At 39.7% G+C, this 16,128-nt stretch overlaps 1 protein-coding gene across 4 annotated transcripts in view; it reads left to right on the plus strand.

Moving 5' to 3' along the window:
* emp2 (epithelial membrane protein 2) overlaps positions 1-16,128 on the plus strand; it is a 50,808-nt gene that overhangs the window by 25,560 nt on the left and 9,120 nt on the right. The window contains exons 2-5 of one of the 4 annotated variants that reach the window (XM_020700051.3): positions 11,393-11,445; positions 11,790-11,902; positions 15,603-15,856; positions 15,947-16,055. In XM_020700051.3, coding sequence (XP_020555710.1) covers positions 15,779-15,856; positions 15,947-16,055 — 187 coding nt within the window. In that variant the 5' untranslated portion in view covers positions 11,393-11,445; positions 11,790-11,902; positions 15,603-15,778. The remainder of the gene's footprint in view (positions 1-11,392; positions 11,446-11,789; positions 11,903-15,602; positions 15,857-15,946; positions 16,056-16,128) is intronic. The other 3 variants (XM_020700052.3, XM_023957686.2, XM_004084627.5) reach the window with 3 other exon arrangements.

Consider the following 16,128-nt stretch of genomic DNA (forward strand, 5'->3'; position numbering starts at 1 on the left):
TTGAGCTAAACTCAAGTCCTGAGACTCCGCCTGTGCTTCTACCATGAGGATGGCCTCCGAGACTACGAGCTGAACGTGACACTGGGTTTTCTCCTTCTGAATGCTCTGCCAGGCCTTTTCTGCAGCGGCTTTCAGTCGCTGTTAGTTTGTGGGCCTTTCTGTCTGAAGTTTAGTCTTCAAAAAGTGAAATGCATGCTCAACTGGGTTAAGATCAGGTGACTGACTTGGCCATTCAAGAATATTCCACTTCTTTGCTTTAATAAACTCCTGATTTGCTTTGGCTGTATGTTTTGGGTCATTGTCCATCTGTATTATGAAACGCTGCCCAATTAGTTTGGCTGCATTCACCTGGATCTGTGCAGACAGTATGTCTCTGAACACCTCAGAATTCATTCGGCTGCTTCTGTCCTGTGTCACATCATCAATAAACACTAGTGTCCCAGTGCCACTAGAAGCCATGCACGCCCATGCCATCACACTGCCTCCACAGTGTTTTACTGATGATTTAGTGTGCTTTGGATCATGAGCTTTCCACGCCTTCTCCATACTCTTCTCTTGCCATAATTCTGGTAGAGGTCGATTTTGGTTTCATCTGTCCAAAGAATGTTTTTCCAGAACTGTACTGGCTTTTTTAGATGCGTCTTAGCAAAGTCCAACCTAGCCTTCCTATTCTGAAGGCTTATGAGTGGCTTGCATCTTGCAGTTTACCCTCTGTATCTACTTTCATGCAGTCTTCTTTTTATGGTAGACTTGGATATTGATACGCCTACCTCCTGGAGACTGTTGTTCACTTGGTTGGCTGTTGTGAACGGGTTCCTCTTCAACATGGAAAGGATTCTGCAATCATCCACCACTGTTGTCTTCCATGGACGCCCAGGTCTTTTTGCGTTGCTGAGTTCACCAGTGCTTTCTTTCATTCTCTGGATGTACCACACTATTGATTTTGCCTCTCCTAATACTGTAGCAATTTCTTGCACGTTTTTTTTCTGTTTTCTCAGCTTAATGATGGCTCCTTTCCACTGCTTGGAGAGCTCCTTTGACCGCATGCTGTCTTTTCACAGCAAAATCTTCAAAATGCAAGCACAAGTCCTCTAATCCAGTGTTTTTCAACCTTTTTTGAGCCACGGCACACTTTAACCTTGACAAAAATCCCGCGGCACACCAGCACCCCCCCCCCACACACACACAAAAAAAAGCAGAAACTCATAGTCTGTTTTGATCTGCAGCCCCCCCCCCCCCGGCAATCTGACGTGCATTTTTGTGATAATTGTGGTAGAAAAAGCAGGAAGTTGCAGATGTTTTTTCTAAAAGATGTAATAAAAGTTAAGTTACATACAAACTGTATGTTCGTTGTGGTTTCAATCCGTGTAACAAGGACGACTCATTGTACGCTAAGGCGCTGTCCCTTTAAGCCAATGCATCATGGGAGATGTAGTGTGAATACGGCGAGAAAACGGCAGAAACACTTGCGTCTCTGAGTTTCATGGTTTTGTTCACTTGTTCCACGGTCTGATACCGGATTCTGTGGAAAGCTACACCGCTAAAGACGAGCTTTAGCTGGTGTTTTTGTTGGAAATGAGTGAGTTATGAGCTAAATTGGAACAAGGAAGTTTAGACTTTAAACACTTCTGATTGGTCAGACTGATGACATGTGATTAAGCCTTCAAGAATGATTGGTGGAGTCGTGGAGACAGTAAAAGTTGCGGGACTTTTCAGAAAACAGTCATAGCTGCAGGTAAATCGCGGTGTCGTCATTCTTATCAAAATGTCTTTAATAGAATCAGTTAAACACAAAGAAATAAGTATTTTGTGATCTTTCATATTCCTAACTACTCAGTGTTTTATCAGGACCTGTTTGGATGAACAAAGAGCTGATTTCCTGGAGATGGTTAATGTTTTTAGATCAGTTAATGAGGACAATTTTCCACGGCACACTTGACCATCTCCCACGGCACACTAGTGTGCCGCGGCACACTGGTTGAAAAACACTGCTCTAATCTACTCCAGGCATTTTATGTGATTCACTCATAGTGACATAACAAGGGAATTGCTCACACCTGCCCATACAATAGCATGAAAGTCAATTGTCCAATTACTTACAAGCCCATGAAATGAAGGGATTGTGTTTAAAAAATGCTTTAGTTTTTCACATTTTTATACAATCTTTTTGTTCAACCCATGGAATAAAAGCTGTCTGCACTTCAATGGCATCTCAGTTGTTTTATTTAAAATTCACTGTGGTAATGTACAGAAACAAAATTAGAAAGAATGAGTCTCTGTCCAAATATTTATGGTCCTGACTGTATATGATATTAAGTTAGATTAATGAGTTATTTGAGTTGTATAAACAAAAAAATTTAAGTTAGATCAACATGTTAAATTGAGTCGGACAGACGTAAAAAATTAAGTTGAATAAACTTAATTCAATTAATTCAATTCAATTGAATTCAATTGAAGTGATTCATTTAAGTTAAATCAACTTTTTTCAGTTTAGAGTGAAATAAAATAATTTCTTTCTGACCACTGGACCACAGGAAAACAATGCATTTAAGGAGTTTATGTCCTTTAACATGTCATAGTCTATATTAAAGGGTTGAATATCACAGAATATACATTAGAACCCCACAAATTTAAAAAAACACTCGCTTACTTTGATACTCTATCGCTGTCTTGCTTAAGTACAGACACCAAACAAGCATTTTCTGTAATTTTGGAGGAACTCGAGAGGACTTTGAGGTGACAAATATTTATGTTTCATTAAGTCTGCCTTTTTCCTCAGTTGTTTGGATAAGCTGTAAGTCTGTAAATGGCTCCAGATGCAAAAGTGCTTATACAGTCGTCTTGTTTATGTTTCTTTACCATGCAGCTAATTTTAGTTCGATGAAATGTTAAGTTTGTGCTGCATTAGTGCTGTAAGTGTAACAAGCAAGATTAATTCAGTGGAATTTTGTTCGCGGTAAATTCTCTGCTTGCCACCTGTCCAAAATGTGTTCCTAAGTTTGACGCTGTGGCATCGTGTTGGGAGGAGCTTCCAGCTAATGATCTTAGCCTGATTGCTACATGCAGCAGTGTATGTGTTTATCCCATTTGGAATCATTGGAAGACACGGATGATGTGGAGAGATCGGGTAGATTTTTATGAACAGCTCTACAAAACCATCGGTAATCACGTCTCCATGTCTGGGTTCACGCGATCATTCAAAGATTCTTCCGTTACCAGCAGCTTCACTCCCCCTCCGAGAGCTGTGTCTGTATGACAGCCCCAAACAATGATGTAGGTAGGTAAGGTATCTAGGTATGGTGTTCTGTGGATGCAACGCAGCATTCTTTGTCCAACGTAATCGATGAGTTGAGTTCTTACCAAAAAGTTCCATTTTGGATTAATTCAACCATAGGACATTCTTCCAATCCTCTTCTGGATCATACGAATGCTCTCTACTCTAGACTTTAGACGGGCCTGCAACTGCTTACCTATTGCAGATTTAGTCTCCCCAGCCTGGTGCAGTTTAACAATTTTGTTTCTGGTGTCCATAGACAGCTCTTTGGTCTTGGCCATAGTGGAGTTTGGAGTGTGACTGAGGTTGTGGATAGGTGTCTTTTATAGGTGTTCAAACGGGTGCCAATAGTACAGGTAACAAGTGGAGGACAGAGGATCCTCTTACAGAAGAAGTTACAGGTTTGTGAGAACCAGAAATTTTGCTTGTTTGTAGGTGACCAAATACTTATTTTCCAGCATAATTTACAAAATCAGACAATGTGATTTTCTGGATTTCCTTTTTTCATAGGTACAGTGGTGGACAAAATTGTTGGTACCCCTCAGGTAAAGAAAGAAAGTCCACAATGCTCACTGAAATTACTTAAAATGTTCAAAAGTAACAAAAAATTAAAATGTATTGAAAATTAAATGATAAAAATCAGCCATTACTTTTGAGTTGTTGATTAACATAATTATTTAAAAAAACAAACTAATGAAATAGGGCTGGACAAAAATGATGGTACCTCCACAAAAGACTGAGAACTAATTGCCCAGGGGGTCTTGATGTGATGTCCTTTAATTGACATCACAGCTGTTTTCAAACCCATTTTCAGTCTGCCTATTTAAAGGGAGACCGATAGTCATGTTGCTGTTTGGTGAAAAGCTGTGTACCACACTGAACATGGACAACAGGAAGCAAAGGAGAGAATTGTCCCAGGACATTAGAAACAAAATCTACACAAATATCGTAAAGGTAAAGGCTATAAAACTATCTCTAAGCAGCTTGAAGTTCCTGTGACGACAGTGGCACATATTATTCAGATGTTTAAGACCCACGAGACAGTAGCCAACCTCCCTGGACATGGCCGGAAGAGGAAAATTGATGTGGAGAAGGATAGTTCACACTGTATCCAAAGAGCCCAGAACAACCTCCAAAGACATTAAAGGTGAACTCCTAGATCAAGGTACATCAGTGTCAGATTGCACCATTCGTTGTTGCTTGAGCCAGAGTGGACTTCATTGGAGACGACAGAGGAGGACACCACTGTTGAAAGGAAATCATAAAAAAGCGAGACTGGAATTTGCAAAAATGCATGTTGACAAGCCACAAAGCTTCTGGGAACAGATGAGACAAAACTGGAGCTTTTTGGTAAGGCACATCAGCTCTATGTTGGTGGACTCAAAAATGAAACATACAACGAAAAGAACACTGTCCCTACTGTGAAACATGTAGGAGGCTCAGCTCTGTTTTGGGGCTGCTTTGCTGCATCTGGCACAGGGTGTCTTGAAGTTGTGCAAGGTCAAATGAAATCTCAAGATTATCAAGGCATTCTGGATAGAAATGTGCTGCCTAGTGTCAGAAAGCTTGGACTCAGTCGCAGGTCATGGGTCTTCCAACAGGACAACTATCCAAAACCCAGCCAAAAACACCCAAGAATGGCTAAGAGAAAAGCGTTGGACTATTCTAAAGTGGCCTTCTATGAGCCCAGATCTGAATCCCATTGAACATCTGTGAAAGGAGCTGAAACATGCCATTTGGAGAAGACACCCGTCAAACCTGAGACAACTGGAGCAGTTTGTTCATGAGGAGTGGGACAAAATACCTGTCGACAGATGCAGAAGGCATCATTGACAAATACAGAAACCGTTTAATTGCAGTGATTGCCTCAAAAGGCAAAAATATTAAGTTATGGGTACCATTATTTTTGTCCTACCCTATTTCATTAGTTTTTCATTCATTCATTTTCTTAACCCTTTTTCCCTTTCGGTGTCACGGGGCTGCTGGAGCCTATCCCGGCCACTTGTGGGCGAAGGCAGGGGACAACCTGGACAGGTTGCCAGTCTGTCGCAGGGTAGAATGTCCACAAACACACACCCATTCACACTCACACCTAGGGACAATTTAGAGTTGCCAATTAACCTATGACGCATGTTTTTGGTTGGTGGGAAGAAGCCAGAGACCCCGGAGAGAACCCACGCGTACATGGGGAGAACATGCAAACTCCACACAGAAAGGTCCCTCGTTGATGTAATTTTTCAGGTCCCCCAGCCGGGACTTGAACCAGAGGCCTTCTTGCTGTGAGGCAAGAGCGCTAACCACTGCGCCACCGTGCAGCTGTTTTTCATTCATCCATCTTCTATTCTGTTTATCCCTTTCGGGGTCACTGGGCTGCCGGAGCCTATCCCGGCTCTAGGTTCATTAGTTTTTTTTTGTTTTTTTAATAATTCTTTTAATCGACAACTCGAAAGTAATGGCTGATTTTTTGATTTTCAATAAATTTTTATGTTTTGTTACTTTTGAACGTTTCAAGACATTTCAGTGAGCATTGTGGACTTTCTTTAACTGATGGGTCCCAACAATTTTGTCCACCACTGTATACTTATTAGGAAAATTACATGCCTCTCTCATCAAGTGGTAGAACTTGTGCGATTGTTGGCTAATTAAATACTTTTTTACCCTACTGTATGCACCCGTACGATGTCCACACAAACTATCCTCTGATTAATTTCCTAAATTCTAACAGACAGGCTGTAACAAGGAGCTCACACTTATCACTTTAACAGCACTAATGAGCTCCCTGCAAAATCAGGGGGCTGAAAAAAGAAAAATCCGAACTTTGGCCCTTACTTACCCTTACGTGTTGTTTAAAGGACCTATTTCATGCAAAATGAACTTTTTGAGGGTTTAATTGTAATATAATGTTAATTCATTGCCAAAAAAATCTCAATGCAGTATTAGATCCATTTACACATCTCTGAGTATTTCTCAAAAAACCTGCGCTCTGAGTACCAGGCCATCCACAAAAACGGGTAGGTTCTCGAATTTATACGTATAAGGAAGAGCTCCTTCCAGGAAGAGTCTGCGCTGCCAGCACCGTCCACAAGTTAAAACACACACTTTCTCTACAGAGCTAGTGGTGATCTGCAGAACACTTTCATATGCACATGCATCTTGTGATGTTTGTTTTCGTGTGAGAAACATGGACACGCTGCCGAGGCTGGCTCTAGGTTGACGTCCTGAAATGGGCGGCACCCACAAGGAGTGAAAGGCGGTGCTTTAAAGATCGAGTCTTCTTACTTCTGGGTAGGAAACGATCTTGCGAAAATCACAAATATTTCATAGAAAAATCATTCTTTAGTGTGCCAAAGGTAATATATGTTCAGATATATGTTGCACCATGTCCATAGAAAAATTTGCATTAAAATTTTGCTCTAATGGCTCACCAACCAGCCTTTGAAAAACACCCGTAGGGTAGTTGTAACTATGGCATAAGAGGCTGGTGGAGTAGTGGTTAGCACTCTCGTCTCACAATGAGAAGGCCCTAGTTCAAATCCCCAATACTGCGGTGAAGATAGTTTTAGGTTGGATATTCGACAGACATCCAGTTCGGATCTCCAGTGATGTCTCTTAGGCCGCATTTACACTGCAGATCTTAATGCCCAAATCCGATTTTCTGTCTATATCCTATTTTTTTGATGACCCTCTTACATCATCTTTTAAAAGTGACCCGTATTCGATTTTTTCATTTACACTATACAATGGTGTAACCATCAAACATAGATGTTCTGAGGACTACGTAACGTAGCAGCATTTCCGCCTTCCACGGACCTGAGCACTGACCGCACAGATTAAAAAAATTATTTGCGAGAAGGCCCTTAATAATAATCATAACAGTAATAAAAGCACATTTAGAATTAGAAGTTGGTCCAAACGGCAAACGTTTAGCATGGCCAAACCCTCCCCTTTTTGTTGTGTTTCTTTTGTGTGACTGCGGTTGACCGATGAAGCATGTTTTTGGACGGTAGGAGGAGATTTCAGAAGATTTCAGAGTGGCCTTTTCTTGTGGCCAGTTTAAGGCACACCTGTGCAATAATCATGCTGTCTAATCAGCATCTTGATATGGCACACCTGTGAGGTGAGATGGATTGTCTTGGCAAAGAAGAAATGCTCACTATCATAGATTTAGACAGATTTGTGAACAATATTTCAGAGAACTGGTTATTTTGTGTATGTGGAAAATGTTTCACATCTTTGAGTTCATACCATAAAAAATGGGAGCAATAACAAAAGTGTTGCGTTTATATTTTTGGTCGGTGTAAATAAATGAGGATAAAACGTTTCCTCATGTTGTGTTTAAATAATCGTATTTATTTTATTTGACCCAAAGAGATGAAATATTCTGAATTGTGGCACTGAGATATCAACATCAGACACACCGCTTAATTTGTAATTATAGATGATGCAAAATGTATATGCATTTTTCTATTATTGCATATAAATCATATATATTTTTTCAATAGCTCCCGAACCACATGACCCAAAGAAATGAAACCTATGCTGAATTGTGGCACTGACATCCCAACATCAGACTCCAATTTATTTTGCAATTATAGATGATGCAAAATGTATATGAATTTTTCTATTAAATTTCCAGAAGTTTTCATATAATTATATATTTTTTTTCAATAGCTCCCAAACCACGTGACAGAAAGAGATTAAACCTATAGCAAAATAAAGTTGTGTGTCTGATGTGGGGATGTCAATGCCACAATTCTGCAATGGTTTCATCTCTTTGGTTCAGGCGGTTTGGTATGGAGTTAATTCAGTCTCAATAATCAGAAATGCACACAACCTGTTTCACAAATACACACGCTCTGATTCACAACTGTTTTTTTACGCAAACGTGTTATATAAATTTGAAAATGCACACGTGTTTCACAAATGCACAGCCTAGGTTTCACAAACACACACATGCACACCAAATGTTTCACACATGCACAATAAGTGTTTCTCACAAATGTGCACGCTGTGTTTCACAAAAACACAATGGATTTTTCAGAAATTCACAACAAATTTTCAGAAATGCACAAAAGATGCTTTACAGACATCATTTTTAGGTACACTTGTAATATGAACTCACAGATCTTGCAAATTTTAAAATGTGCATTCGCAAACCAGATAAATTTTTTTACGGTGAATATTGAGACTCCCTTCACGCTGCAGGCAACTAATGTCCCCATTTGCTAATGAATCTGTCAATCAAACTAATCAGCAAAGCAGGGGTGCTCGCTATCAGCCAATCAAATGGCCCCTTAGACTTTTTCCAGCTTTCACACTGATGTCAGAACTGAAGGTGCATGGCAAACGTTTTAAAGTCCAGGAGATGCAAAGCCCCCTAGTTTGGAGTAACACAATCAAATCATACATTATGATTAAAGTCAGTATTGTAACTCTGTTCATACTTTAGGGGTAACACAATCGGACAGTTGAGGCTGACTTCACTCTCAGCCCAGATTTGAAGAATGAAAAAAAAAGATGTGAGGCTGAATTGTTCTGTCATTGACAGGGAGGTTGGCTTGAGGTAACGTAGTCACGCTGCATTTTTAATATGGAGAGTGGTACAAAGTGATGCCAGTTTCTGTTGAGTTGAAGTTGAAGATTTTTCTCCTCCACCTTCTCATGATCCAGACCGAAGGGAACCGATATCTGAGTGCTAAAAGGACGCTAGCATCATATCTAATAAGGATAAAGATTAGCAAACTATCCTGAGTGAAACATTCATTACAAATCTCATCACCAGGACACAGTTCCCTGGATTCAATGCCAACTGCATTCAACAACTGTTGCCTTGCTTTCAGGTCCACTTGAAAGTTGCACAAGCCAGTAATTTTTGACGACCGAAGACAATGAACCTACGAGCCGTGCTAAAGCTAACACGCTAATGACCCACCGGCAGAATCAAAGATGGGCAGGGCTTTTTGTCACCTGTGTGAAAGCTGGAGAAAGTCTAGAAGGGCCATTCGATTGGCTGAAAGCGAGCACGCCTGCTTTGCTGATGAGTTTGATTGACAGATTCACTAGCCAATGATGACATTAGTTGACCTGCAGCGTGATGTGAGTCTCAATGTTCACCGTAGAAAAATCTCTCACAAATATGGGGAGATTCACAAATGAGAGCGGGTTTGTGAATGCACATTTTAAAATTTGCATTTTAGGTACAAGTGTACCTAAAAATGATGTCTGTGAACCATCTATTCTGTATTTCTGAAAATTTATTGTGAATTTCTGAAAAATCGATTGTGTTTTTGTGAAACACAGCGTGCACATTTGTGAGAAAATAAATTGGTGTGTCTGATGTTGAGATGTCAGTGCCACAATTTGGCATATGTTCCATCTCTTTGGGTCACCTGGTTTGGGAGCTAATGAAAAACATGACCAGATTTCATATGCAAACATTTGAAATTTAAATATAAAAATTCATATAAAATTTTTGTGTGTATGGTGTATGTTGGAGCCATAATTTGGCATATATTTGGAATCATAAGGTCACAGGGTTTGGAAGCTATTAAAAAAACAGACTGTTTACTTCAAAGAAAGATTCTTGTAAAATATTGAGTATCTACTATTGCAAAACTTCTCATTAAAACATTGCAAAATAAATAAAAATGTTTAGACACAACATGAGGAAATGTTTCATTGTACTCTATTTTATTTTTGCAAAGCATTTTGTCCTGGGATTGATCTAAAATCTTCTCCATCTCATGCACATGTTAATTTGTTGACGGTCCCTAAGAGACCCCGCTGGAGATCCCCGCTGAATGTCTGTCAAATATCCAACCTAAAACTAACTTCACCTCAGTATCCCTATCCCCATTTGGTCCTTTCTGTGTGCAGTTTGAATGTTCTCCCTGTGCATGCGTGGGTTTGTTCTAGGTAATCTTTCCTTCAGCAGTCCAAAAACATGCTTCATTATTTTGTTGGACACTTAATTGTCCCTTAGGTGTAAATGTTACTGTGTGGCTCTAGCAACCCTTTGACCCTGAACAGGAATAACGAGGTTTGGAGATGGATTGATAGATGGAAATGTTATTGGTTTGTGTATGCTAAGGAAGCTCCGGCCAGCTAAAGTGACAATGAATTAATTGCTCTTTATTAAGGTTTTCATTCACATCATCTTTGAAAAAAATACATAGAAAGTCTTGACGTGCATGCAGATGAAAAAATCATTTGGTCTGGACCGAGTACGCTTAATTTGGTCCGGATCGAGTCCTGAACCTTGCGTTTGGTCTGTATTCAGACTGCCGTCAAGTAGGCCTGCACAATATACCGCAAATTTATCGTTATCGCGACATCAAGCTGTGCAATATGCATACCGCAAAAGACGGCGAAAATCGCAATAAATGGTTACCTTGACCCTTGTGTTATCCTAGGCACTTTAACATTTGGAGTGGGGTCATCTAGACCCACTAGACAGTGCACTGAACCTTTTTTCTTCAATGATTTGTGATCTTCACTGGTGTCCATGGATTACATTAAATCTTTCCACATTTATCCACCTTTGTCATGGTACGGAGAACACTGCAAAGTAAGGGGGGGGGTTCATCTAAGATTGCACAAGGGTTAAATGTGCTAAAACAAACTCATGGCAGCTTGAAATATTGAATAAATGAAATAAATCCCTTTATGCATTTAACCAATCGGAAGGACCCGTTTACGTTGTTGATCAATCAGATGAGCCCTTTTATGTTTGATGTTTGCCTCCTATGTCGACAAGGGTCATTTGGAGTATAATTTTTATACTGTTGCATTGAAATGGAAATTATGTTTTTGGTTGGTTTGATATTTGTTTATATACCGCAAATTATATCGTTATCGCAATATTAATCACCAATATCGCATATCGCGAGTTTTCCTCATATCGTGCAGCCCTACCGTCAAGCAACCTTTCCTGTTTCAAACCAAAGCTTGTAAGCATACCCACATGACTGAAGATCTCTTCAGTCGTTTGCTAGGAATTACATGGGCAGGGCAAAGCAACCAGAGACAGAAAATATTGAAGTCCTTCACTGATTCAAATTTCCCATTTCGCTGACTAATTTTGAAGGCCTATATTAACACTTTTTACTTGCTACTTAGGTTCAGTGGAGGCATACTGCAAAGCTGTTACTGGCAAGATGTCAGCTATGAAGGTATGCTAAAAAATGCTCATGACATAGATTTATGGGATAACATTCCGAGAAGCAATGTGTATCATGTTAAAAATTGTTTTAACTATCCTGCATTCATCTGACCACATTTCAATGAGTTGTGTGTGTCTCATTGTTGTGATGTTATGGCATTGTTTTTAAGAGAATATTGTTAAGGTAGCTTTTAGAGCAGCGTCGGGTGCGTCCTGTGTAACGAGACACAGAAAAGCATGTGAGAAGCATTTTCAGCTGTGTTAAAATAAAGGTTCTAACAAGTAAGCAGTTGGACACTTATTACTGTCTGATAAAACGACAATCATTGCTTTACATTTGTCCGTGGCTCACAGGTTGCTTCATTCCTAATCTGTTTACATCACATGACAACTAGCTGAGGTGGCCTGGTCCCTTTGCTGAAAAACAGCCCCAAAGCCTGATGCTTCCACCCCCATGCTTACAGTAGGTATGATGTTCTTTGGATGCAACTCAGCATTCTCTCTCCACCAAACACGACAAGTTGAGTACTTACCAAAAAGTTCTATTTTGGTTTTATCTGACCATAGGACATTCTCCCAATCCTATTCTGGATCACCCAAATACTCTCTAGCAGACTTAAGACGTGGACTGGGTTTAACAGGGGGACACATCTGGCACTGCAGGATTTAAGTCCCTGGCAGCCATTGTTACTTTGGTCCATCTCTTTACAGCACATTCACTAGATCTTTTTTTGCTCGCTGTTTTTGTAATAATTTTGACCTCATGAAGTGAGATCTTGCAGGGAACCCCTAGATTGAGTGAGATTATCAGTGGTCTTGTATGTTTTCCATTTCCTAATAATTGCTCTCACAGTTGATTTCTTCACACCAAGCTGCTTACCTTATGCGGATTCAGTCTTCCCAGCCTGGTGTACGTCAACAAATTTATTTCTGGTGTCCAGCTCTTTGGTCTTGGCCATAGTAGAGTTTGGAGTGTGACATTTTGGGTTGTGGACAGGTGTCTTTTATATAGATAACGATTTTGAACAGGTGTCATTAATACAGGTAATGAGTGGACTACCGGTTGAACGGTGGTGCAGTGGTTGGCGCTCTTGCCTCACAGCAAGAAGGCCCCTGGTTCAAGTCCCGACTGAGGGACCTGAAACAGAAAATCAATTGGGGACCTTTCTGTGTGGAGTTTTGCATGTTCTTTCCGTGCGTGTTCTCCCCGTGAACCCCATGTGTGGGTTCTCTCCCTCCTACCGTCCAAAATTATGCTTCATAGGTCAATTGGCATCTTGAAATTGTCCCTAGGTGTGAATGTGATGGGTGTGTGCGACAGACTGGCGAACTGTCCAGGGTGTACCCTGCCTTCGCCCACAATGAATGAATGAGTGGAGTACAGAGGTTTCTTTACAGAAGAAGTTACAGGTCTGTGAGAGCCAGAAATCTTGCTAGTTTGTAGGTGACCAAATTCTTATTTTCTGGATTTTTTTCTATTTGGTCTGTCATTTGGGGTACACCTATGAGGAAAATTAGGTGGCCTCTCTCTTATTTTTAAGTGGGAGAACTTGCACAATTGGTGGCTAACTAAATCCTTTTTTGCCGCACTGTAAATCTAGTCTATTGTCTATACCATCATTATGATATGCAGCGTTAGAAAAAGGGGGGAAAAAATGGTTGTCTTCCGGACAACCTGGCAAGTAATATTTGGTTGTCCTCCCCAATTCAATTTTTGATTGTCCTTCGATACCAATATTCAACAGCAATGAAGCCTACTCAGATGTCAGTACTTACATCTTTATTTCTTCTATACATCTAATATCAACTGCCTCTTATGATGGACATTTAGAAAAACTCTTTAAATATTAAAAACAAACATTTTACTCAATATTGAAGCATCTGGTTACACAAAGTATTGCCAAAAACTTGAAACCAATATCTTTATAACTAGTATCTTTACACAGATTTAAATATATCTGTTCTTTTTTATCTTTGGTTTTGATAATTGTTGCTTAAAGACTATAAAATACAAAGACTGTTGTACAAATTTATAATATCATGTGGATCCCATGGAAAATGTTTTTTTTCTGCTCATGTCAATCTGTTCCGTTATGAGTGAAAGTTATAGTGTTTTATGTGTTTTAAATCTTCTATTTTATGGGCTGATTATTTTGAACGTGTTTTGGAGACATCTAGCGGTCGCGCCAGGTACTGTTGTTCAACACATTTATTTTAATAATCTTTATTGAAAAGTGCACATGTAGAAACAGAAAGGATTCGCTAGCATGCACGCACTTCGTTTGTCAGTGGAAAGAATTTGCTGCATACGTCTCAATTCAGAGGTTGCCAAAAACTAATCCTTGACACTTGAAAAATAGTCGAAAAAAAAACAAAATGTTGAATAAAAGTTCAGGTTGTCACACGGACAACCATCAGGTTCATTTTTGGTTGTCCTCTGTGAAATCTGGTTGTCTCGGACAACAGGATAACCGCTTATTTCAAACGCTGATATGCCCTTGTAGATGACATGTCTGTTCTTGTTCCTGTATTTTGCTAAATGAACTGAACTGAACCTCACAGTGTTCCTGGTGGCACAAGGGTTGTGGCATCTGTTTGTGAATGTGTGATTGTATGGGTGAATGGAAATGACTATAAAGCACTTTGAGTCTTCTAAAAAAGTAATAAAGAACTATATAAGTAATATGCCATTTATATATTTTCCTTAATCCTTACTATGCATTTTTTGCTGCTTCAATTTATAGCCTGACAAAATATGGTAGTTTCTGCAGTAATTCAACAGAAATTTTCCTCTAAATTGTGGATGGGACCATTAGGACGGAGCAACTCTGGCCCCCTTCCCCTCGCCATTACTGGGAGCTCTGCGCAGGGAGCTTGTGGCCCGCCCAGCGTATTTTTATGTCACAAATACTATATTTTTTGTACTGTGTTTTTTCATCTACTCCTGAGTCAGGATTTGAATAAAGAATTACTTGAGCACGTTTAGATTAATTCTCTTTATTTGTCCTCCATCAAATAATGTCAAAAGAACATGTTAAAACACCAAAAACACAGTTTCATCAGAGTGGATCTTATAAGCTGATCCCTTCACATAATTAGTTTCAATGTTTTAAGTTTTTTTTCGTCAAACTATCTTCACCTTTTACACACATTTTTGTCATGCAAACCCCAAAATTGTGTTTTCGCCTTCTTTGATTGAAAATGCATCACACACTTTTGTTTTTAGCTTTTGTTAGTCTAATGTTTTGAACACCCAATCCAAAGAAAATTATGTTTTTTGGTGTTTTTTATATGTTCTTGTGATATTTTTCTCAAGATATAGGACATATTTAAAATAATTTAAGCTTAAAATTGCATTTCTGAGTCTGTCTTTACTCATATCATTGTAAATCAGGAGCAGACATAAAAATGCTGTTTGAGAAGCCCTCAGGTGTTATGTAGACAAATAGATCCATGAATGTCTTTGTTTTCCTCGTTCGAGCTGGCATCTTGCTCAAAACTGTATGGCTGGATAGCTCCAATAAAGCACACCAATTTTTGTTTTATCACCAATGTTGGGTTGGGGTTGTAAGCTAATAATAATAATTAATAATTGATACTTTATTTATCCCACAATGGGGAAATTATTTTCCGCATTTTGACCCATCACCTGTGGGGACTGGTGAGCTGCAGATTAGCCGTGCTTGGGGGGCAACAGCTGGCCGGGGAGAGCGGGGATCGATCCGCCAACCCTTCAGTAGTTGGATGACGTGCTCTACTGCCTGAGCTAAACTGCTGCCCAATGGGAGAGAGTGTAAAGACAGAGATTACAGGAAATAAGTGGAAGCTTACTTCCATGCCAACAATCCCACCCACAACTACGAGATGAGTTTCTGATGAACTCCTGCTGCTTTGCAGAAACGATGTCCAAGAAAATGACACGGGCTTCGAGATTTTGCCTAAAAACTGCATATTCATAATTTAAAGACCATTGGGAACGTTTTTATAATAGATAGGGTGATGATTGGAGTGGGCTTCTGAAGCCTACTTTAAAGTAAAGTATACAAATAAACATGTTTTTTTACAAAACAGTCTTTCTTGTCTGCTAATGTGAGCTGATGAAAAGGATGCCACTTTTATTATTTTTTGCGTGTTACTAAACAAATATTTGTGTGTTGTTTCTAACAGATTCATGTGAGAACTTTGATCTTGTCTGTAAGATCAGCCTCCCGTTTAACAGTCAGCATAAATACTGAAGCAGTTGCACTTCAAGCAGCACCAAAGTTCCTGCAAACTGACATTCATTCCGCGAGAGAGCCCATCTAACTGCTTTGATCGAAGAAAGAAAAGACTGAGGGGGAGTCATGTTTATCATCCTAGCCCTCATCATCCTCTTTCATTTCGCCGGAGTCATCTTACTCTTCATTTCCACCATTCACAATGTAAGGCTTAAGAACCATCCTTTGCAGAGCATTTGCAGTAAGTATTTCTCAATCTAATCAACGTGATCTGTTCTTTACATGCATTTATAGGCATGGTGGGTGGTGTCTCCACCCGAGCGTGAAGTAATTTACGCCGACTTGTGGTACTCCTGCAATTCCACCTGCTACCCTATAGAGAACAGCCACACTGTGGAAGCAGGTGAGTGAGTCAGAGTTTCCCAGCTTCAAACACATATAATATATATGTTTGAAACTGTTGAAGTTTGTGTTTA

Source organism: Oryzias latipes, chromosome 8 (genome assembly GCF_053564925.1).
Source record: "Oryzias latipes strain Hd-rR chromosome 8, Olatipes_Hd-rR_3.1".
NCBI classification, from domain to species: Eukaryota; Metazoa; Chordata; class Actinopteri; order Beloniformes; family Adrianichthyidae; genus Oryzias; species Oryzias latipes.